Source organism: Pteropus vampyrus, unplaced genomic scaffold (assembly GCF_000151845.1).
Source record: "Pteropus vampyrus isolate Shadow unplaced genomic scaffold, Pvam_2.0 Scaffold36, whole genome shotgun sequence".
NCBI classification, from domain to species: Eukaryota; Metazoa; Chordata; class Mammalia; order Chiroptera; family Pteropodidae; genus Pteropus; species Pteropus vampyrus.
In genome coordinates this window covers 9728234-9752228 of record NW_011888817.1, presented here as the reverse complement: position 1 = coordinate 9752228, position 23995 = coordinate 9728234, and the positions used below count along the sequence as shown (strand labels likewise).

Genomic DNA, 23995 nt, shown 5'->3' with positions numbered 1-23995 from the left:
TCCTCAACTACCCACTACTTCCTGCACACACCAGGCGTGCCCCTGCCCATCCATCTTCTCTGATCCTTCCAACAAAAATAAACTCTTTCCTGGAAGCTCTTCAGGTCTGAGTTGCTATTTCACGTATAATTGTAATTATTATGACAACGATGACAACAGCTAAGAGTGATATCTTGGGCATCGTGTCAGATAGGGAATAAAGTCCTCTAACCCTTACACCCAGAGCCAGCACTGTATTAGCCGCACTTTACTGGCAGAGGGAGGTATCACAAACACCGCGGCTGGATTGGTTCCTAGGCAGTCCCTCCGCGTTTATCCTGTTCTCCCTTGTAGTCTACCTATTTACATTTCTGCCTCCCCAACTAACTGCAGAGTCCTCAAAGGCAAGAACTGTGTCTATATCCCCCGATGTGTCTGGCCATGGGTGACCAGATGCAATGGTTGTATCGAATTGAGCAGGAGACAGAGTGGCCTAGGAGATTTTGGAGTCACTTAGAGCCCCTGATGAGTTCTGTGGCCTTAGGCGAGCTGCCTGGCCTCTCTGAGCCTCCATTTCCCCCTCTATGAGGTGGAAGCAATAAGACACTAACCTCGTGAGTTTGTTGTGGGAATCAGGTGACATGACACTTGTGAAATTCAAACCCCCAAGTCACACGCCACCTCCAGCCCTTCTGGTTCTGAGCTCTGGTATCGCCAGTGTCCTCCCTCACAGTTAGCTCTGTCACTTAGGAGTTTATCAGTAGCTTCCTGTTTCCTCCTATCTGACCTCTGCTGGGAGTAAATTATCCGGTTGGTTCTCCTCTGTCAATCTGTATAGCTGTGGGCCAGTCAGTCCCTTTACTTGGACCTCAGTTTCCTGTTCTAGAAATCCAGAGGATTGGACCAGGTAGTCCCTGGGGCCCCTTCCTTCTCTGACAGCCTGAGAGGCCTGGACACAGTGATGGTTGAGGATTTGGAAAAGTGACTGAGAAACCTAACTTGGGACATGATGACCTCTCTATCTCTTGAGCACTCAGTGTATGCCAAGCTCTGCCCTATGAAACTCAACACTTCACTATTATCTCATTTCACCCTCCCAGCCCCAGAAGGTATTATTATCCCCGTTTTGCAGATGAGGGACTGGGGCACAGAGAAGTTAAGGTACATGCTCAAGGTCACACAGCTAGTGTGTGTGGCAGAGCCAGCCTCCTAACGCAGGCATGAAAGGAGACACAGGGGCCCGGGGTGGGAGGCAGAGCTCAGGCTGCCTCCTAGTCCTGCCCTGTGGGTTCCAGGGTTTGGATGTTCCTTTAGGCTCTGTAGCCCTTCTGGGGAGAGCTGGCTGCTTGGGGCCCTCTCTCCCCTCCCGCCCTCTCAGAGGTGAGCTCTGACCCAGCCCAGCCTCTTCCCTGGCCAGATTTGTTCTGCAAACTCTTATCCAAGTCACTGTGCCTGGCCCTATCCTAGGTACTGAGAATGTGAAACTATATCAGGCACAGTCTCTACTTTCAAGAGCCCACGGTCTCATGGGGGAGACTGACAGGTATCTTTGTAATTAACATGCAGTGTATACTATAGTGGTGCAAGTGAAGGGCACTGTACGTGGAGGAGTATCTGAGGACAGTTTGGAGAATTTGATACAGAGATTCTCAGTGGAGGTGATATTTGATCTGGAGCGAATGAGTCTAACACATGGAGCGAAACTTGAGCGAGCATTCCAGACAGGTAATAGCAGGTGCAAAGCCTGGAGGACAGCACTACAAGACACTTAGTGCATCTAGAGCAGCACTCTGGAATAATGGAAGTGTTGTACAACTGTACTGTCTGGTATCGTACCTGTTAGTCACTTGTGACTATCCAGCATTTGAAATAAGTAAGCAGTGTAACTGAGGAACAGAATTTTCAATTTTATTTCATTTTCATTTTATTTTAAGTAGCCACATGTGGCTAATGGCTACTGTATTGGACGGTGCAGGTCTTGACCAAGAAATAAGGCTGGAGAAGAAATTTGGGTGAAGAGCCTTAAATGCCATGCTCGGGTTTTGTGCCCTTCTTCCCAGACGATGTGGAAATCTTGCAGAAGACGTTGGGAGAGAAGTGTGGACGCATCCGTCCTTTAGAACGATCACTCTAGCTGCTGTGTGGGGCACTTGGAGAGGGCGGGCGTAGGGAGGAGCCTGGGGCCACAGTCCAGAAGAGAAATAATAAAAACGAAACCAGGGCCAGGAGGAGGGGTGCAGAGAGGAGAGAACAAGTTCCAGGGCAAACCTGAAGACTGATTAGATGGGTGGGTGGACGGTGTCAAGGGTGACTCCTAGATTTTTGGCTTCCCTGACAGTGGGGGGCGGGGTGCCCTTCACTGAGATGGAGAACATGAGAAGGGGAGCAGATTGGGGTCCCCTAACACTTCTGGCATTCACCATGATGTTAATGTCTGTGTCCCCGTCACCCCCTCACCCTCACCCCGACTCATCCTTCCTGAGGCATCATGGGTTGGAACTTGTCCCTCATCCCTCTCCCTGTTGCTGACGCAGTACCAAGTGGGACCCAAGGAGGCCTCGGCACACGTTTGTGGAATGGATGAATGAGTGTTCCCTGGCTCCCAAGGTCTAAGAGGAAGGCACAGGCCTGCTGTCCTTTTTACTCAGCTCTGAAAGCAGGAAGGAATTTGTCCAAGTTCCTCAGATGCCCTGAGCAATGTACAGAATGCACCTCCCAGGCAGTTTTCTCTGAGGCTCTGAAGAGCTGCCTGGGTGGCTGGGTCTTTTGTGGACCCATGAGGACCACCAAGGGGGAAGATTGTAGCACTTGGCCCATGTCCTCAAACATCTGCATCTCAGCCAGACTGTGGCCTAAGCTGGACAGACCCAAAGCCGCCGGGGAGGGCCTGAGGAGCAGTCACTCTGCACTCTTAGGTAAATGAGATCCATCTGCTCCATTGACTCAGGTGCACAGGACTCCATCAGGAATGACTTTCAGCTGTTAGTAATAGAGACCTGACTAAAGGAGCTGAAATCAGATGAGAGTGTATCTCTCTTCCATGTAAAACAAGTCAGTAGGGAAGGACCCCAGACAGTGGTGCACTGGAGCCAGCTTGCACCGGTTCCTGAGAGCTGATTGTGCAAACCTCTTTCCAGCTCTCTGTCCAGTAACCTCACGTTGATAGCTTGAAACTGGCTTTGGCAGAAGCACTTACAGAAGCGCCAGCACTGTATTAGCCGCACTTTACTGGCAGAGGGAGGTATCACAAACCCGTGGCTGGATTGGTTCCTAGGCAGTCCCTCCGCATTTATCCTGTTCTCCCTTGTAGTCTACCTATTTACATTTCTGCCTCCCCAACTAACTGCAGAGTCCTCAAAGGCAAGAACTGTGTCTATATCCCCCGATGTGTCTGGCCATGGGTGACCAGATGCGATGGTTGTATCGAATTGAGCAGGAGACAGAGTGGTCTAGGAGATTTTGGAGTCACTTAGAGCCCCTGATGAGTTCTGTGGCCTTAGGCGAGCTGCCTGGCCTCTCTGAGCCTCCATTTCCCCCTCTATGAGGTGGAAGCAATAAGACACTAACCTCGTGAGTTTGTTGTGGGAATCAGGTGACATGACACTTGTGAAATTCAAACCCCCAAGTCACACGCCACCTCCAGCCCTTCTGGTTCTGAGCTCTGGTATCGCCAGTGTCCTCCCTCACAGTTAGCTCTGTCACTTAGGAGTTTATCAGTAGCTTCCTGTTTCCTCCTATCTGACCTCTGCTGGGAGTAAATTATCCGGTTGGTTCTCCTCTGTCAATCTGTATAGCTGTGGGCCAGTCAGTCCCTTTACTTGGACCTCAGTTTCCTGTTCTAGAAATCCAGAGGATTGGACCAGGTAGTCCCTGGGGCCCCTTCCTTCTCTGACAGCCTGAGAGGCCTGGACACAGTGATGGTTGAGGAAAAGTGACTGAGAAACCTAACTTGGGACATGATGACCTCTCTATCTCTTGAGCACTCAGTGTATGCCAAGCTCTGCCCTATGAAACTCAACACTTCACTATTATCTCATTTCACCCTCCCAGCCCCAGAAGGTATTATTATCCCCGTTTTGCAGATGAGGGACTGGGGCACAGAGAAGTTAAGGTACATGCTCAAGGTCACACAGCTAGTGTGTGTGGCAGAGCCAGCCTCCTAACGCAGGCATGAAAGGAGACACAGGGGCCCGGGGTGGGAGGCAGAGCTCAGGCTGCCTCCTAGTCCTGCCCTGTGGGTTCCAGGGTTTGGATGTTCCTTTAGGCTCTGTAGCCCTTCTGGGGAGAGCTGGCTGCTTGGGGCCCTCTCTCCCCTCCCGCCCTCTCAGAGGTGAGCTCTGACCCAGCCCAGCCTCTTCCCTGGCCAGATTTGTTCTGCAAACTCTTATCCAAGTCACTGTGCCTGGCCCTATCCTAGGTACTGAGAATGTGAAACTATATCAGGCACAGTCTCTACTTTCAAGAGCCCACGGTCTCATGGGGGAGACTGACAGGTATCTTTGTAATTAACATGCAGTGTATACTATAGTGGTGCAAGTGAAGGGCACTGTACGTGGAGGAGTATCTGAGGACAGTTTGGAGAATTTGATACAGAGATTCTCAGTGGAGGTGATATTTGATCTGGAGCGAATGAGTCTAACACATGGAGCGAAACTTGAGCGAGCATTCCAGACAGGTAATAGCAGGTGCAAAGCCTGGAGGACAGCACTACAAGACACTTAGTGCATCTAGAGCAGCACTCTGGAATAATGGAAGTGTTGTACAACTGTACTGTCTGGTATCGTACCTGTTAGTCACTTGTGACTATCCAGCATTTGAAATAAGTAAGCAGTGTAACTGAGGAACAGAATTTTCAATTTTATTTCATTTTCATTTTATTTTAAGTAGCCACATGTGGCTAATGGCTACTGTATTGGACGGTGCAGGTCTTGACCAAGAAATAAGGCTGGAGAAGAAATTTGGGTGAAGAGCCTTAAATGCCATGCTCGGGTTTTGTGCCCTTCTTCCCAGACGATGTGGAAATCTTGCAGAAGACGTTGGGAGAGAAGTGTGGACGCATCCGTCCTTTAGAACGATCACTCTAGCTGCTGTGTGGGGCACTTGGAGAGGGCGGGCGTAGGGAGGAGCCTGGGGCCACAGTCCAGAAGAGAAATAATAAAAACGAAACCAGGGCCAGGAGGAGGGGTGCAGAGAGGAGAGAACAAGTTCCAGGGCAAACCTGAAGACTGATTAGATGGGTGGGTGGACGGTGTCAAGGGTGACTCCTAGATTTTTGGCTTCCCTGACAGTGGGGGGCGGGGTGCCCTTCACTGAGATGGAGAACATGAGAAGGGGAGCAGATTGGGGTCCCCTGACACTTCCAGCATTCACCGTGATGTTGATGTCTGTGTCCCCGTCACCCCCTCACCCTCACCCCGACTCATCCTTCCTGAGGCATCATGGGTTGGAACTTGTCCCTCATCCCTCTCCCTGTTGCTGACGCAGTACCAAGTGGGGCCCAAGGAGGCCTCGGCACACGTTTGTGGAATGGATGAATGAGTGTTCCCTGGCTCCCAAGGTCTAAGAGGAAGGCACAGGCCTGCTGTCCTTTTTACTCAGCCCTGAAAGCAGGAAGGAATTTGTCCAAGTTCCTCAGATGCCCTGAGCAATGTACAGAATGCACCTCCCAGGCAGTTTTCTCTGAGGCTCTGAAGAGCTGCCTGGGTGGCTGGGTCTTTTGTGGACCCATGAGGACCACCAAGGGGGAAGATTGTAGCACTTGGCCCATGTCCTCAAACATCTGCATCTCAGCCAGACTGTGGCCTAAGCTGGACAGACCCAAAGCCGCCGGGGAGGGCCTGAGGAGCAGTCACTCTGCACTCTTAGGTAAATGAGATCCATCTGCTCCATTGACTCAGGTGCACAGGACTCCATCAGGAATGACTTTCAGCTGTTAGTAATAGAGACCTGACTAAAGGAGCTGAAATCAGATGAGAGTGTATCTCTCTTCCATGTAAAACAAGTCAGTAGGGAAGGACCCCAGACAGTGGTGCACTGGAGCCAGCTTGCACCGGTTCCTGAGAGCTGATTGTGCAAACTTCTTTCCAGCTCTCTGTCCAGTAACCTCACGTTGATAGCTTGAAACTGGCTTTGGCAGAAGCACTTACAGAAACCTGCAAACATTGTAAATCAGGGTTTTTTTCTTTCCAGAGGGCAAGCTTCCTAGCATATCACTGAGTTTCGTGTGGTATAGCCACCCTGCAGTCATCAGAAACCTAGGCTCCTTCTATTTCTCTGGTTTTGGCATGTGACTTCCATTTTTATAGTTGCCTTATGGCCTGAGAAGACTCATGGGCTAGTATGGGGATGGAGGAAGGACAGACAGGACAACAACTAGCTATAATTCAATGGACTAAATGCTCAGTCCAGCAGACAGCTGGACCCTGTACTGTAGAGCACCACTTCCACACCACATTCATTCATTTAACAAATAACTGTTGAGGCCCTACTGTGCACTAGGCACTATTGTAAGCACTGGAGATAGAAGAGTGAACAAGCCAGACAACATTCCTGCCCTCATGACACTCGTTCTAGTATAGGAGGTGAGCAATGAACACACTGATCACCCTGGATAGTAGATGATACTATGAAGACCATGAAACAGAATGTGGGGGCAGAGGGTGCAAGAGGATGGTCAGGCAAGACCTCTGAGTTGATAAATTAATGATACAAAGGAATCACTGGGAGAGAATCTGAGAGTGGAGTGCACCACCACAGGAAGTAGCAAGTGCAATGTCATAAGGCTGAAACAAGCTCAGAGTGATGGAGGAACAGGAAAAAGGCCACTTTGGCTGGTTGGGAGCGAGTGGGGAAGGATGATGGAGACAGCAGTGGAACCAGCATGTAAGGAATGAGGCACTTGCTTCAGGTGCAAGATTGAAGTGAAAGTCCCAAAACTCAGTAATCAGGATGGATAATTTTTAAAAAATCAGTATGCAATTTTTAAAAAATCAAAATGCACAAAAACCTATGATGATCAAAATATTCAATTTTTAAATAAAAACAAGGTCACTAGCAGTGCTGTGCTGAGTCATGTTGGAACCTGAGGCAAAGGAAAAATCAGTAATACTGATCCTGCCCTTATTTAAAATTTCGATGTGTTGTCTATAGCAGAATTTTGTTGCTGTTCATCATTCGCCTCATCGCTGTGGAAAACGTGTCACTTGGTGTCAAGATCATGATCTCCAAAACCAGACTGCCCAAGTTACAATTCTGGCTTTACACTTACATGCTTAGCTGTGGCCAGTTTCTTGGACTCTCTGTACCAGTTTCTCCATCCGTACAAAGGCAATAACCCTGCCTACCTCAAGGTTATTGAGAGGATTAAATGACCCAGCGAAAGGCTGAGAACAGTACTCAGCCCCCTGAAAGTGCCAGGAGAATGTTGGCAGTTAATCTTAGGGATAACAGCGATACAGCCTTGGTTCCCATTAGAGGATTCTAAGCAAGCGGTCCTAGCCATCAGATCAGGGTGGGGCGGAATATATGTGAAGGTGGATTGGAGACAGGGAAACCAGATGCTCCTAGGATACCAGAGAGGAGGCTATTGCAAAATTCCAGCTGAAAGACAGAAAGATGAGAATAGACTCTAGTGGTGCTTAGGAACAGACTACAGGACTTGGTGGTTGTTGAACGGTGATGGAAGGAGGGTGCTGGGGGTGTGGGGTGGACAAGGCCGAGATAACTCCCAAAGCCTGCAGCGGTCCAGCTTGGGTTCTGCATCACCACGGAGTGCCTGGTCTGGCCCGCGACCCCATCCCGGGCTTGTGTTGTTCCAGAGGGAGCTAAAGGAGCAGCTTCAGGCCCTTCAGGACAGCGAGCGGGAGCACACAGAGGCTCTGCAGCTGCTCAAGCGACAGCTGGCGGAGACCAAGGTGAGCCTGGCTTGGTCACGAGGGATGGTAGAGGGGAGTGGAGGTGGAGCCGGCTGGGTGGGGCGGGGCCAACGGGGAAGGAGTGGGGCGGGAACTCGGGCCTGGTGTGGGGGCGGGGTTTCAAGAGGCCAAACTCCTCAAGAAAGGGGCGGGGCTTCAGCAAAGGTCAATGGAGAGGGACGCACTCCCAGGTGACTGAGAGCAAGGATTTGGGCTGGTACCTGGGTTTAAGGCTGGGGCCCTTTATCCTTTCCTGCCCTTACAGGGGTCTTTTCCCCTCTCCAGTTAGTAAACACACCCATTCCGCAAGGAGCCAAACCTGAACACGTTCCGTTGAAGCTCTCCTGATGATTCCAGCCCTGGTATCATGGCCCCTCTTAAGCTCAGGCATGGGAAATAGGGCCAAATCCTGCAGTCTCTGGCTACAATGGTTTAAAAAGAAAAGCCTTTTTCCTTGACCTGAGAGGAAGACCGTGGGTTCTGATACAGCCACTAACTCAGTGTATGACTTTGAGTAAACTGCATATTTTAGGGTATCCCAATGTCCTGTATGTACAGTGGGGATCTGCCAGGCTCCTTCCAGCCCTGAAGTTCTGGATCCTAGCACATTTTTAGGGAGCTCTCTCTAAGTTCCCTCTACAGATATCTCATTAACTGGGCAAGGGTCCATTGATTTCTGCCCCCTCTTTCTGGGACCAAGAACTGGGGACCCAGGCCTACCAGCTAAGCTCTCAGGTGATTTCAGTCTGGTTCCGCTGCCAGCAGCAGCTGAAGCAGAGCCTTAAGAATGCCCTGGGTCTCCAGAGGTCACCCTGGGGCCCAGAGAGGCCATTGGAGATCCAGATTTGTGTCCCAGCTAAGCCATCAACCCGCTGTGGGGTCTCAGGTAGGTCATGACAAACATTTCTTCAGAGAACATTCCAGAGGGCCTCTGGGCAGGACCCTCCACAGGCAACTGATGAGAAATAGTCATAGGACTCTGGCGTATTTGCTTCTCGCAGCCTCAGTGTCCCCATCTGCCTGGTGATTCTGTACCTCTCAAGTGAAGAGAAGAAAATGGAAGCCTCTCTCTGGATGAGAGGGGAATATTATAGTCTATTTCTTTTCTCTACTTCCCCCCACCCCATTGTTTTTCTCCACTGACCTCTTCCTCCCCTGCTTTCCTGTCCATCTGTCTACCTCAGGGGGGTCCTGTGGGGCCACCTTCCCCTCTAGTTCCCCCAGCCCTGCTTCCTGTCTGGACTGGGCTGTTTATACAAGAAATGCCTATGGATGCTTTGGAGGTCATATTTCACCTGGTGCCTGACTTGGCTTTCCTGCGGCGCCTGCCCCTCCGATGGCCCAGCCTGAGGGCTTGTCTAATCTCCCTCCCCTGGCCCAATGTTTTCCTTGGTTGGCCCTGACTGAGTGATGCATTCTTGGCAGGGTGTTTTTCTGAAATGGCCCCCGCTCCTCCAAGCCCGTGTGTTCCCAGGAATGTGGGGGGCTGGAGTGCGGGCTGCTTTCCCAGCGATGGTACCAGTGGGACTGGTGGTGAGGCGGGGGTGACTCTGCTGTAGAAAAAGCTAGAGTCACCGGGACACACCTTTCTCTGCTAGAATTTGTGTTTCCCATTCATTGTCTCACTGAACCCCATAGAATGTCACCTCTGTGACAGCAGGACGCCCCAGAACCTAGCATAGTGCCTCTCATACAGTAAATAGAGGGAAAAAATACCTTTTGAGGTAGGAACTGTTATCTCCATTTTATCAGCAAAGAAACCGAGGTGCAGAGAGATTGAAAGACTGGCCTGAGGCCCCAGAGCTAGTAAGTGGCCAATTGGGAGCTTACTGTCCAGTTCTGTCAGAGCCTAGTTCATGTGCCAGCATCTTGCTGGGATGTCCTCAGCAAGGACATCTGGCTTCGTGGTCAGCAAACCTGGCAGGTCAGGAAACATGCCTGGGTCTCCTGGGGTGGTTGTCACTCAGATGTTCTGCTTCTGAGCTGCCTTCTCCCTGCCTCTCCCACTTTCCCTACCCTTCCTCTCTTGTCCTGTGGACATTGGGCTGCCACCGTAGAAAAAAAGATAGAGTCTGCACCTACCTTTGCAGAGCAGTCTTGGGCAAGACCCTTCCCACCACCTCTCAGGCAGGTCCAGACTACCAGCTGGGCCCTGGGATGGGCATAGGGGTTGGGGGAGAGCAGGGCTGAGGGAGATGTCATTCCCACCCATTAGAGGTTGATCCACTATCTGGAGAGCCACAAAAATATGGGACTGTGTATTAAGAAGTATTTACAAAATGCTCTGGGAACATTTAACTATTTTAACTGCCTGAAAAAGTTAGGGAAGGTGTCACAAAGGACATAGCTTTTGACCTGGGTCTTTCGGGATGAGTAGGAGTTTGCCAGTTGAATAAACAGTTTGTCGAGGGGAAGGTGTCCATTCTGAGCAGGTGGAATTACAATGCAATGGCACTAGTGAGGTAAGCTGGGATCAACTGAGGACTTTGAATGCCAGACTAAGGAATTTAGCATTTTACTAGTTATCAAGGAGCTGAGAAAGGTTCTTCAATGCAGATTTGGCTGTGACTCAGTTAGCGCTTTAGAAGGATCGCTCTGGTAGTGGGTTTGTGAGCCAAGACACAGAGTTGACTTGTGGACCAAGTGAGTTGGAGGGCCTGTGGGATCCCAGAGGTATGTGTGGAGGAGGCAGATAGAAAAATAAATATGGCTCTCAGGAGCCATGCACTGCCATTGATTAGGACTTGTGAGCCATCCTTAAAGCAGGGGGAGCTGAAGACGAGGGAGGGCGTGCAGGCTGAGAATGGGAGGAGTTGGCTGGGCAAGCCCTGAGGAACATGGGTGGCAGAGAGGAAGCAGTTGAGATGGGAAACAATTAGTAAATGGTGGCCAGTTGACCAACACTGCTGCAGAGTGGTCGAGGAGGGACTAGAAGGCATGACTGTGGGATTTAGGGGTCTTTGGAGGGCAGCGACAGATGGTGCAGGGAGGACAGGCCCCAACTTCTCCATGTTCGACCTGCCTCTGCAGAAGCCTCAGCCCTCCCTGGGTGAGGGGCTCAGGGAGGCCACAGGCAGCCTGGCTGTTCATCCCCAGCCTCTCTTCCACCCCTTTGTCTGCCTGGCGCTCTGGGTGGGCATGCGCAGGGAGGCTGGCCCACTGCCAGCACTTCTTCCTGCAGGCCGGCAGCCGAGACAGGGAGGGAACTGGCCCTAATTGAGCCTTTGTTGAGCCTCCCACAGAGCCCTGGGCACTGTGCACAGCGGGGTCCCTGACTCTGTGAACTCCCAGCCAGAATTCCACAAAGTAAAATTGCAGAGGCAGGCCCCACACGCTGCTGCAGCCTGGCTGCACTTTTGTGCCCTGTGTCATCCTGACTCGTGCTGTTCCCTCTTCCTTTTCCCCTCACCCCCAGTTGACATCCTGCTCATCCTTCAGGTTGCAGCTCAGAAGCCATCTCTCAGTGAAGACTTCTAGAATGTGACTGTTAGAACTAATCGATGCCTTTTTAACAACGAGGCTTTTTCTCTACATCTCAAACAATGCCATGCATTTTGTGAACATCCTGTCATTTAATCTTCACCATAACCCTGCAATGCAGTTGTATTAACCTTTTCACAGATTAGAAAACTAAGTTTCATAGATAATAGGCAATTAAGGTTGCCACAGTTAAAGAGCCAGAGCTAGGATCCTTACCCAGGCTGTTGGACACCTAAGCATGTGCCCCTCACCATTCAACCCGCTCCTGGGTCTGGCATGCCCATGGGGGCAGAGAGAGCCATGAAAGTCCATGCTTGTCTCCTTTGGTAATGGCCTTAACCTCCAGCCCTTGTTGATCTTCTAGTTTAAGACTGCTTGTCTCACCTGGACCATCTCATTCCTAACGGGGCACCTAGAATCATTTGCGGTTCCTGGCCGTGCGGGTCCTTCCGTACCACCATGCTTTTGCATGTGCCATTCCCCCGACCCAGCGTGCCCTTTCCCACCCTTTCCTCTCTACATGCCAAGGCTCTCGGTTTCCTCCTCTCACCCAGGGATCACCCCATCTGCTCCCTCTGACATAACCCCTGATGACTGTCCCCACAGTCTTCCACCAAAAGCCTACGGACCACCATCGGCGAGGCCTTCGAGCGGCTGCACAGGCTGCTACGTGAGCGGCAGAAGGCCATGCTGGAGGAGCTGGAGGCGGACACTGCGCGCACACTGACCGACATCGAGCAGAAAGTCCAGCGCTACAGCCAGCAGCTACGCAAGGTGCAGGAGGGGGCCCAGATCCTTCAGGAGCGGCTGGCCGAAACTGACCGACACACCTTCCTGGCCGGGGTGGCCTCACTGTCCGAGCGGTAAGTGCCTGCCTGCTGGGGGCCTTCCCCAGATGGGCACCCCTCACCCCAGCACATGCAGGGTGGTGGGAATGGAGGCAGACGAGGTGGTTAGCAGAGTTCATTCATTCAAAACTTCATCAAACGTACAGGACATCTGCTGTGTTCCAGAGCCTGGGCTGAAGGCTTTATGTAATTATATACACGTAATATAGTATATATTACATTATTATGTTATGTTATGTATATTATTTTATAAACTTATATGTTATATAACATGGATATTATATATAAGTAGTAATATTTATATTATTATAACCCTACAATCCCCTCGAAGGTAGTTCCCACCATCATCCCCATTTCACACATGTAGAAAGAAGCATAGAGAAGGTAGATCAGTTGGCCAAGGCCCCTCATCAGTATGTGGGGGAGCCAGGATTCAAGGATTCAAGGATTCAAAGCCCAGGTCTTTCTGGTCCCATAGCCACCTTTAATAATAATAACACTTAATTATTGGTTTGTTAATGATCAAAACTGATAGCTAACATCATATAGTTGATGTTGATCATGAGCCAAACACTGTGCATTTTGTATGTGTTATACCATGCAATCCTCACAATCTAGAAGGCAAGTACTATCATGGTACCCATTTTAAAAATGAGGAAACTGAGGCTAATAGCTAGTGAGATAGGAAGTGATACAAGCAGTCACTTGAATCTGGGTCCTGCAGACTTCACGTACCTGACCTTGCCCTATGTCAGCTACCCCGAAGGTGGCTGTAGGGCCTCAGCGTTGGGACAGGAATCCAGCTCCGAAAGCAGCCTGCTCTCCTGCTCTTCTTCCAGGCTCAAAGGGAAAATCCATGAGACTAATCTGACATATGAAGACTTCCCAACCTCCAAGTACACAGGCCCCCTGCAGTACACCATCTGGAAGTCCCTGTTCCAGGACATCCACCCAGGTAAGATCCTGCCTGCTACTTGCCAAGAGGGCCCAGGAAGAGGCAAGGATTATTATGGGCTGAAGCTAGATGGGATAAATCCCGGCCCAGCCCCCTACTCTCACAGCATCGGAGTAGGGCAGAGGTATGAGAAGAGTGCCTTGCTGAACACCTGCTGTGTTCCAGGGCCTGTGCTGGGCACCTGAACAACCGGTCAGCTCACTGACTCCTCACACAACCCCAGGAGGTAGTTGTATCAGTATACCCATTCTCCAGATGACCGAGGCCCTAGGAAGTTCATTCATTCATTTTATAATTATAATATATGTATGTATCTCACAGCAGGCACTATCCTAGGTGTTAGAGACAGAAAAGAGAGCAAAACAGGCAAAAATCCCTGCCCTCGTGGATCTTACATCCTAGGGTATGAGAGAGAGAAAAAAACAAAAGTAAATAAGTAAAACATACAGTTTATTAGATAATGATAAGGATAAGGAAGGAGACTCAGGGATGCTGAGGTAGGTTAAAGATTTTAGATAGGGGATCCAGCTAGAGGACCTCACGGAGAAGAAGGCATGAGAGAAAAGACTTGAAGGAAGAAGGAGAGTGAGCCATGTAAGCATCTGAAAGAAGAGTGTTCCTGGCAGTAGGAATAGCAAATGCAAAGGCCCTAAGGAGGAGCAAGCTCGCCATGTTCAAGGAACAGTAAGGGAGCCAGTGCGAGTGGAGTGGAGTGGAGTGAGTGAGAGGGAAAGTCGAGGTGCGGGGGTCAGGGAGGGAGCAGTGGCCAGACCGCGAGGGCCTGTGAGCCAGGGTAAGAACTTTAAATTTTATGCTGAGTTAGATGGGAGCCATTGGAGGGTTTGGGGTGGTGAAGCGACATGAGCGGGCTTGAGTTTTTAAAGGATCCCTTCGGCTGCTGGATTGACTAAAGACAAGAGGGTGAATGGTGGAGGCTGGGAAACTGGTTAGGAGGCTGCTATGGTAATCCAGGTGAGATGATGCGGCTTGGAACAGGGTCGTGGCAGTGGAGGTGGTGGAGAGTGATAGGATTTAGGATATATTTTGAAGAGAGCCAATAGGATTTGCTAATAGATTGGATTTCAAGTGTGAGAGGAAGAAGGCAAGGAAGACTACATGATTTTGGCAAGGCGGTTGGCAGGACGGAGTTGTGAGCCTGTGAGGTTTGCAATGGTGATTGGATGTCTCGCTGCTGATGTGGAGAAGGCAGTTGGAATGATAAGTCTGCAGTACCGAAGAAAGGTCAGGGCTCGTGTTACCAGTACATGGACAGGACTGAATTAGCCTGGAGGAGATCACCTAGGAAGTGAGGGTAGATGGAAGAGAGAGAGGCCCACTCTGACATTTGGCATCCTGGGACACTCCTAGAAGTCAGGGACAAGAGGGGGACCCAGCCAAGGAGACCAAGAAGGAGTAGCCAGAGAAGTAGGAGGGAAACCTAGGATGTCATGGAGGCCAAGTGGAGAAAATGGTTTCAGGAGGAGAGAGTGGCTAGTGGTGGCAAAGGCTGTTACACCAAGTGTGAGAGAACCCGGAACCGACTGTTCTCCAGTTCTAGCAACATGGAGGTCTTTGGTCACTCTACCAAGAGCTATTTTGGTGGAGCAATAGGGGCAAAAACCTTATTGGAGGCCATTGAAGGGAGAATGGGAGGAAGGAAGTAGAGACAGTGCTTTCAAGAACTTTTATTTAAGGGAAGGAGAGAGAATGTGGCAGCGGCTGTTTGTTTAAGACAAGAAATAACAGCATATTTGTGGGGTGATGGGAAATATCTAGGAGAATTGAGGCTAAAGGCGAGAGAGTTGGTGGAGTGACAGCCAAGGAGCGGGATCTGCTGCTGCCTCTGCGGGAAGCCCCAAGAAGGTAGAATAATGGGCACTGAGCAGAGGGGTAGTGGTGAGGGAATTCTCTGTTGATGGCTTCACCTTTCCAAGGAAGGTAGGAAGCAAGGTCATCAGTAGAGGAGGGTGGGCGAGAGGAGGTAATGGGAGGTTTGCTTAGAGAGAAGGTCTGAACAGTTTCTAGTAGAGTAAGTAGACCCTGGGACTAGGAGATCAGTGCCTTCCCAAAATCACACAACCCGCAAGGGTTCCAGCGTATTGACATCATGAAAACTTGTGTGTCCCTGAGTCAGGCATGATGTCCTTTAGAGTCGAGAAAAGGATAGAGAGGGGAATATTCCCTAAGAGGCAGGCACTATTATTACCCTCATTTTTTCAAATGAGGAAATTGAGGCACAGAGCTGTTAGGGACTTGTCTATGTTCATATCCTATAAATGGTACAGCCAGGATTTAAACCCAGATCTGTCCGATCAGAGCCTGTGCCCATACCCACTAAGCTAACCAGCCATCTCTGACCTCATACCAACCCAGGAAGTCTGCTGGGGAGACGGAGGCTCAGAGAAGTTCACCGATTTCCCGAGGTCACACAGCAGTCAGAGCTCTTCCCACCTGTCCAGATTCATTCTTTCAATCTGCAAACATTAAAAGTCTCTCGAGGCACTTTTATAGGTCAGAGGAGATGGACAAATAGATGCTGACAGTCCAGTGGGACAAGGGCTATGATGAGGGACTTATGCAGTGCCGAGGGAGCCCAGGGGAGCAACAGGAAATTCTGGATGGGGTAGAGGAGGAGCCAGGGTGTATTGAACATCACTGAACAGATGATGTTTGACCTGGATGCTGAAAGCTGAGGGCTTTGTCCCTCAGGGAAGAGTGGAGCCTGGAGGTGCCTCAGCCTGACAGTCAAGGCTCTACAAGATCTGGGCCCTGCCATTCTCTCATTCTCCCCTCCGTATCATGCTCAGCCTCACCGAACCATCTTCAGGTCTTAAATGAACCATATTCTCCCTCCTCCACACTTTTACACACACTGTTCCCTTTTCCTGGAACCCTCTATACAAACCTCAATCTTTGATGGCTAACTCCTACTCTCTTTCACATCTTAGTTTATAAACATCTCCTCTGGAAAGCCTTCCTGGATTCCTCCAGGTAGCCCTGGGCTTTCCTGGTCTCACTGTTTTTCCTGATCTGTGTGGCTGTCTCTCTCAAAAGACTGTGAGCTCTGAGGGGTCAGGAGCTAGATCTGATTCATCACTATGTATCCAGCAGCCGGCATAGTAAATGTCTGTTGATAAATGAGTAAAGAAATGAATGAATCCTAGTCTCGCTTCTGCTATTTGAATAGTGCCTGGCATAAAGTGGGTGCTTAATAAATATTTGTTGATGGAAGGAACTTGCTACACATCCTTGGACAAGCTTCTTCCTCCTTTGAGACTCAGTTTCCTTCTCTGTATAATAGGGATGCTAGTGTTCCATTCTCGACTCCCTCACAGGTGATCACATGGATGTGGGAACTTGCTGCTTGACCCAGAGCAGGGTTTCTCAACCTCAGCACTATTGACATTTGGGGCTGGATGATTCCTTGTCATAGGGGATTGTCCTGTGCATGGTAGGAGGTTTAGCAGCATCCCTGGTCTCTACTTAACTAGATGCCACACCATCCCCCGCCCCCACTCCCCCCTCCCCGCCATTCTGACAAATGCCCCCTGTGAGGCGCATCACCCCAGTGGAGAACCACTGCCCCAGAGAAAGCTGCCTGTGGGAGAGGGGCTGAAGGAGCAGTAGTGTGTGCCCTGAACATCCTGCCAAGGACAGAGGCCCCTGGGGAGTTCATAGAACAGTGACCTGATTAGCCAGGCCCCTTTCTTTGTCTGTAGGGCCTGTGAAATCACTCTGGCTCCTCTGCCAGCACCAAAGCCCTTTATGTCCGGATGGGAGGGACAAGAGTCCCCAGGGACCAAGCCCATGGATTCTAGCAGCTTCCTGCCTATCCCTTTCCAGCTCAGGCTTCCTATTGGGTCACCTGAGAACTCCATCTAGCATTTATAACAACTCTGCTCTGAAACCTTCACTCTCCATTACTACCCACCCCGCTTCCCCAACCCACCCCCGTCCCACCCCTCAGTGGACATTGGATTGCCCCAGCTCCCAGGCACAAACTTCCTCCCTAGCCAGGCCAGATGGCCACTGTCCCAAGGAAACCATGCGTTGCTCCCTTTGCTCACATTGCCTCCGTCTCCTGGGCTGGTTTCTCATTCCCCTGCTTATCTGACTTCAGTCATGTTGGGTTCCAGCATGTTCAATGCCTACCTAGCTGTGTGACCAGGGCAAATTGCTGCCCTCTCTGAGCCCATTTCTTTATCTGCAAAACAAGGATTAGGAAGGTGTAATTTATCTCCCAGGGTAGGTATGAAAATTAAAATCATTTATTTGTGGTAATAATCCTAGAACTTAGTAAGTACTTAATACACATGTTTGTTGTTATTGTGACTATCCGATGGTCTTGCTGAACTGGCCTTCTGGGACCACATAAAGGAAAGAACATGTGTGAAAAGACCTTAGCTCCAGTTCCAACTCTACTTCTAGCCCAGGTGGCAACTTGAGCCAGTCATTTAATTCAGAGTCTCCTAGGAGGCTCAGTTTCCTCTTCTGAAAAATGGGTACAGTAAGTAATGCTCCTAGGGCTGCTGTGGTATTCCTATCCGCTAGTGTTCAAATGCCAGCACCGTGCTGGCATTTGAGTAGGTGGGACACCTGAGGGACCAGATTTTTTTAAGGCTGGGCCAGAGGAAAGAGCCGATGGTATCTCCTGTCCTGTCAAACTTCTCCTGGCTCGAAGGAGAAGTTTGCCAAGTGATGGTGCTGGACTGTGCCATTTCTCTGCTTCTCGGCCCACTGTAGCGTGTGGTTGATGATGATCCAGACATTTCCTGGGGCCTCTGCAGCCCATGCTTCTTCTAGAATGCCTTTTGACTCTAAGGCCTCAGAGAGGCTTAAATGAATGAAGAACCCACCTGGAGACCAGATGGGCTGCCTGCTTTTTGTTTTTGTAAAACAGTGCCTTGGGACCTAGAAAAGAGCTCTGACCTGTAAAACAGTGAACCCCAGGGGACTGGATTTGTTTCGCTGGGTCTGTCACCACTCCTGATGATAAAGGATGGGTGGAGGAAAAAAAGTGTCACTACGCCCTCTTCTAGGTCTTTCTCTGATCTCAAGGCTATTTCTTATTTCTGCCAGCCCTAGCCTCCCGGAGGGCTGGAGGGAGGCCCAGAAGACAGGACCCTCTGCGATGAGGTGGGAGGCCCTGGATGGAGGCGGCCCTCAGCCTCTATGCGTTAGGCATGCCTACTGCCTAATAAGAACACAAGACCCCACCGCTAGCCCCACCTCCACTGCAAGCACTGCCCAATGAATAGCATACCCCCCCACACACACACACACACCCGCTAGGCCCACCCAATGAGTCGCGGGCACTGCCTTCAGCCATTCCCTGGGCTTCTCTGCCTAGGACCTAGTGGTCAGTCTTGGATTTCCTCATTCACATAAGCTCACCCCTTTAGTCTCAATCTCAGAACCACTGAGAGCCCACTTGGCTGCCTCCTAGAAGCCCTCCACACTGGTCAGTGGCACTGGGAGTGGCCCCTGTTGCCCTACATAGGCCTAAGAGTCTGGGGCAGAGCCCTCCTGCCCGTGTGCTAACGCCCCCACCCTTGTGCTAGTGCCCCCACTTCTGCCCTGAGCCACAATTTCTGCCTGTTGCTGGTTCCCTCAAATCATCCTGGGCACCATAGGTATAAGGCCCAGGTTCCTGCGGAGCACGCAGAACTACTGCCCACACCTGCCCCTCTGCTATAGACACCCTGGAATGACCCACATTACATGGCCAGTAGGATTGGCCTCATCTGTGTCTCATTAGATTCTTCTTCTCTCCCTAGCTCCCCGCTACACACACACTTCCTATACCCGCCTCCACCTCTTACCTCCTGACCCCACTGTGGGAATTCCTGCATTCTATGTGGCAGGAGCCTTCTAGTTCTGACAGGCTGCACTGTGACCAGTCAGCAGAGTAACACTTTCATTCTCCAGTTCCTTCTCATGGCTCCCCCTCTTCAATGTCCCTGGATAGAGAATTATGTTTCCATTGACCTCTCTATTCACAGGGCTAATTGTTTCCATACAGCCCTCTGAGTTCTAAGAACTCTCAGGAAAGAAGAGTATAAAAGGCAAAACTAAATTTACTCCTGTCAGATCTCATGGAAGGAGCTTGATACGTCAACGGTCAGCTTTATTAGTGGATGTATGGACAAAAGCACAGTTCAGGGGCTAGCTGTTGCTCCGGTTCAGGACAGTTGCTATCAATGAGGCATTTTATTTCTGTGCATGTACACAGCCATCCAAGGCGACTGAAGTAGAGGATAATGCTCCGGCCAAGTGTAACCATACCCCAGGTCCACTGATAAGGAAAGCACCAGAGAGCCAAATGAACTGGTGATACGACTCCTTCTTTCCACCTTTCCTCCCCTCTGTCTTGCTCTAGTCTGTAAATGGTCATCCAGGCTAAAGAGGGCTGCTTCCACATTCCGCCTTCTTCTGGCTGGGCATCGGCTCCCTCAGGGAGGGAAGAGTAAACAGAGTTCCTGAGACTTTGAGAGCCAGACCTGCTAAGCCAGTGCAGCCAGCCTGTACTGCCTGCCCAAAGAGCAACACAAGCTGGGTCAGTTTAATTTGGTGAGCCTTTCCAGAAATCTTCCCCATGCACTGGGTACACAAGGGAGAGCTTATTTGGATAGTACACAGTCCTTGCCCTCCTGGGAAGATGTGGGCACAGAAGACTGTACCCCGCATTGGGAGAAGGTACTAACAAAGTTAAAAGAATCTCAGAGGAAAGTGAGCTCACCTGCTGGGTAATCGGGAAGCCTCAACCTTGGAACTGAGCCTTGTGAGAGATGATTACAACAAACAGAGAGGTACTGGTAAAGGAACAGTCTTGAGTGAAGGCCTTGGGCCTGAGTGGGGTGGAGGGATGAGTGAGAGGTAGGCTGAAAGGGGCTGGAACTGGATTGCACATGGCCTTGATTGCACTGGCTCTGCCAATGTTTGCTGGGTCACCTGAGACGACTCACGTCTCTTCTCTGTTTCCTCCATCAGCCAAATAGGAGAGTTGGCCTGGAATCAGTGGTTTTCAGCTTTTTTCGACTCATCATCTACTTCTCATAACAAATGATTTGTAATGTCTCAAAGACTGAATGACATTTTAACAATTTCAAGTATATACATACATATATACATACTCCGAGTATAGTATAATACATAGGAAAAGCAGGAGGAAATTATTTACAGTAAAATATTGTGCATGTTCACTCACACCCACACTGGAGAACACTAGAAGTAGTCAGGTAAAACACCATTCTTCCTCAAATGCGGCCCGAAAAAGGTAGGTTACATCAGTCAGGGGAATCGTTCTTAGCGATGTAGTTTCCAAAAACATTAACAATTTGCAGTGACATTCCAAACAAAACAAATTCAGTCTTCCCCCAATTTACACAGTAGTAGCATTCCAACATAGTCACTATATATTAAAACCGTACAAAAAGTATTTTGTGTTTATACATCAAATAGAGTTAAGTTGTATTTTTAGATCATTATAAAAAAGATTTCTCATGCACATGAATGTCTGGCGGAACATTTGAAAATGATTGGGGGACTGAATTTGATTCAGGGCATTTAGCATCCCTAGATCCCAACTAACGCTCACATGAACTTCCAAAAACCCCCCCAGGGGGATTATCCAGCCCCTGGATAATCTTTAAGTTCCCTCCCAGCTCTGAAATTCCCTAATTGTGGACCTCATTCTGGCTTATTCAACAAACTTTTGTGAAGTGCCCACCACATGCCTTGACCTGGCTATCCACAGGGAACAAGCAGCCACAGCTTCTGCTCTTCTGCAGCTAACTTTAAATCTGGAAGGACCTTAGCCATCACTGTTCCATTTTACAAAAAGGAAGCTGAGGCCCAGAGAGGGCAAGCTTGTTTTCAGCACCACGCAGCCTCTTGGGGACCAACCAGAACCTGACCCTAGGGAGGCACCTTAGAATGGGTCCATAGTCTTCTCTCCGCTCATTTTCTTGCCCTCCTCCATCCCCTGCAGTGCCAGCTGCCCTGACCCTGGATCCAGGCACTGCCCACCAGCGTCTGATCCTGTCAGATGACTGCACCATCGTGGCCTACGGCAACCTGCACCCACAGCCTCTGCAGGACTCACCAAAGCGCTTCGACGTGGAGGTGTCAGTGCTGGGCTCCGAGGCCTTCAGTGGTGGCGTTCACTACTGGGAAGTGGTGGTGGCAGAGAAGACCCAGTGGGTGATCGGTCTGGCACACGAGGCCGCGAGCCGCAAGGGCAGCATCCAGATCCAGCCCAGCCGCGGCTTCTACTGCATCGTAATGCACGACGGCAACCAGTACAGCGCCTGCACCGAGCCCTGGACGCGGCTCAACGTCCGCGACAAGCTTGACAAGGTGGGCGTCTTCCTGGACTACGACCAAGGCCTGCTCATTTTCTACAACGCCGACGACATGTCCTGGCTCTACACCTTTCGCGAGAAGTTCCCTGGCAAGCTCTGCTCCTACTTCAGCCCGGGGCAGAGCCACGCCAATGGCAAGAATGTGCAGCCGTTGCGGATCAACACCGTCCGCATCTAGCGTGGCTGAGGGAGACTGCAGGCACCTGTACCCTGGCCAACAGCAAGAGCCATGCCGGGGAGATGGGAGGCCTGGACTCTGGCCCAGGTTGGCTACCCTGAGATCTCAGGCCAGTTGTTTACCCTTCAACCTCCCTTTTCCTTGTCTGTAAAGTGGAGATTGTGCTCCATGATTCCTAAACTCTTCTAGCATTGATGTTCTGTAGCTCTGACCTTGATAGGGATGCAGCTTTGGTCCAAGGATGTAACATGGCTTCTCCTCAGGGCAGCCCCTGCCCAACCCTCATCCCCATCCTCCCAGGGTCAGGGGACTGTCTCCCTATGTATCCCTCCTGCCCACATGCCCTGACCTCAGGATGTGTTGTAGTATTGTTGCCAGCAATCGGCAGGCCGAAAGACACACAAAACCCTCTTATGCTCCCAGGTCTAAGACTTGCCCATGACCAAACTAGTGATGGGCCATTTAATCTATGACCCCAGTCCACAGTGGACACAGGCAGTAGCTGGTCCTAGGGTGGCCTGAAAACCACCCTCTCCTTCCACCTCTGGACCAAGAGCTTCATGGTTCCTGTCTTTCCTACTCATCTGCAGGTAGAATTGATGCTTTGGCCTGTGGAAGGACCCCAGTAGTTGAGCCCAAATGTTAAAGTCACTGTGCCACCACCTTCCTGCCCACAAGTCTAAGGCAGGATGATGGCACACCCCAAGGCTGATGCAGAGCCCGTTAGCCTAAAACAGCCATAGGACAAGCATCACCAGATGACAGAGGTCTGCCGAAGCTTGCATAAGGGTCTAGCCACACCCTCCGTGACCAGGCTAGGGTGTGGGGGTGCTGTAGGGAGGCTGTTTTAGTCAGGACCTGAGTACTGGGATGGGCTGTTGGCTGAGACCTCTCATCAGTCCTGGCATCTATCTCCTTTAAGATCCTGTTGTAGAAAACAAGAGCTGCTTTAGCTAGTTTAATTAGACAGGATTTATGACCAGGTCCCTGATGGCTTTGCAAAATCATTGGAAGGGCTGGAGGAGCAGACTCTTTGATGAATTTCCGGGAACAACTCCCAGCTGCCAGATTCATCTTGTCTCTCCTGACCAAGAATGCTGCTCCCATGAGCAGGAAGCCACTGCATCAAGAAGCTGCTAACTGCAGAACTGTGCTCCCTCTGCTACTCTCCGTGCCAGAAAATGGATGTCCTGAGGTCTGCCCCTCTCCCATTCAATTTAGTTCCTAAATTCAGATCTCCATGAGGGACTCTTTTTGGAGAAACACAAATCAGATCCAGAACCTTGGCTGCAAGGGAGTCTGGGAAATGTAGGTTTTTTTCTTCTCTCCAGCTTCAGCCATACAAAAAGGCTCACTAGAAGGAAGTTAGAATGGATGGTGAACAAGCTCATCCACGGTTTTTGCACTGGAGTCTACCTCCAGGCCTTGGCTTTGAAGCAGCAGAGGCTCCAGGTGTCCTGCTCTGTGGCTCTGCCCCTACCCAGGGACAGGAACCTGAGGGATGGGCCTGTAGGACTGAATCGAAATGTCTCTCCAGCATCGGCTTTTCTTTCAAGTCCTGGAGCCTCAATTCTGAACTTGGGGTCTCTGACCACACCCATCCCAAAAGAACCAGACTAGCTGAACTTGGAGGGCTCTCACCTCAACTACTGCCCACAGGAGCCTCCCTTAGGCAGGAGAAATCCTCAGTCTCACCCCACCCCTTCATCTACCAGAATCTGGGCCACCCCCAGTGGTATTTTTATTTTAAATGTTGCTCATTTTGTGAGTTATGATCAATTTGTATTAAAGTTACAGGATATCAGTGGTCAGTTCCATTCATTTTGACAAAGAGGCCCACCTGTTCTGTCTCAGGCAGTGTACATACATTAGGATGTCTAATCCACAAAGCATCTTATTGGGTAGATAGTATTATGCACATTTTACAGAAGTGGAAAAATGAGGTTCCGCAAGAGGACATGACCTGCCTGCAATCCCATGTCCCACAGTGGTAAGTGATGGAGCTGGGATTAGAACTGCTTTCTAAAGCCAGCATTCATAACACACCTGCTAGCCAGAGAAGACTGGCAGTCTGCCTGGAGGAGGGTTGGTGGTAGCCTTGGGAGCAGAGAGGAGCTCATGAGACAATGACAAAAACATGGTCTCTGGAATCCTACAGACCTGGGCTTGAATCCAAGCTCCATTACTGTGTCACTTTAGATACATGACTTAACCTCTCTGGGTCCCAGTTTTTTCACATGGAAGATTGGGATAATAACCCAATCTTAACATGATTGATT

At 50.3% G+C, this 23995-nt stretch overlaps 1 protein-coding gene across 3 annotated transcripts in view; it reads left to right on the top strand.

Annotated features, from left to right (window-relative positions):
• The window catches only part of TRIM62 (tripartite motif containing 62), a 31807-nt gene extending 8287 nt beyond the window's left edge, over nt 1-23520 (top strand). For 2 of the 3 annotated variants that reach the window (XM_011357904.2, XM_011357903.2), the window contains exons 3-6: nt 7797-7892; nt 11979-12235; nt 13060-13175; nt 21166-23520. In XM_011357904.2, coding sequence (XP_011356206.1) covers nt 7797-7892; nt 11979-12235; nt 13060-13175; nt 21166-21716 — 1020 coding nt within the window. In that variant the 3' untranslated portion in view covers nt 21717-23520. The remainder of the gene's footprint in view (nt 1-7796; nt 7893-11978; nt 12236-13059; nt 13176-21165) is intronic. The other variant, XM_011357905.2, reaches the window with a different exon arrangement.
• The last annotated feature ends 475 nt before the right edge of the window (nt 23521-23995 follow it).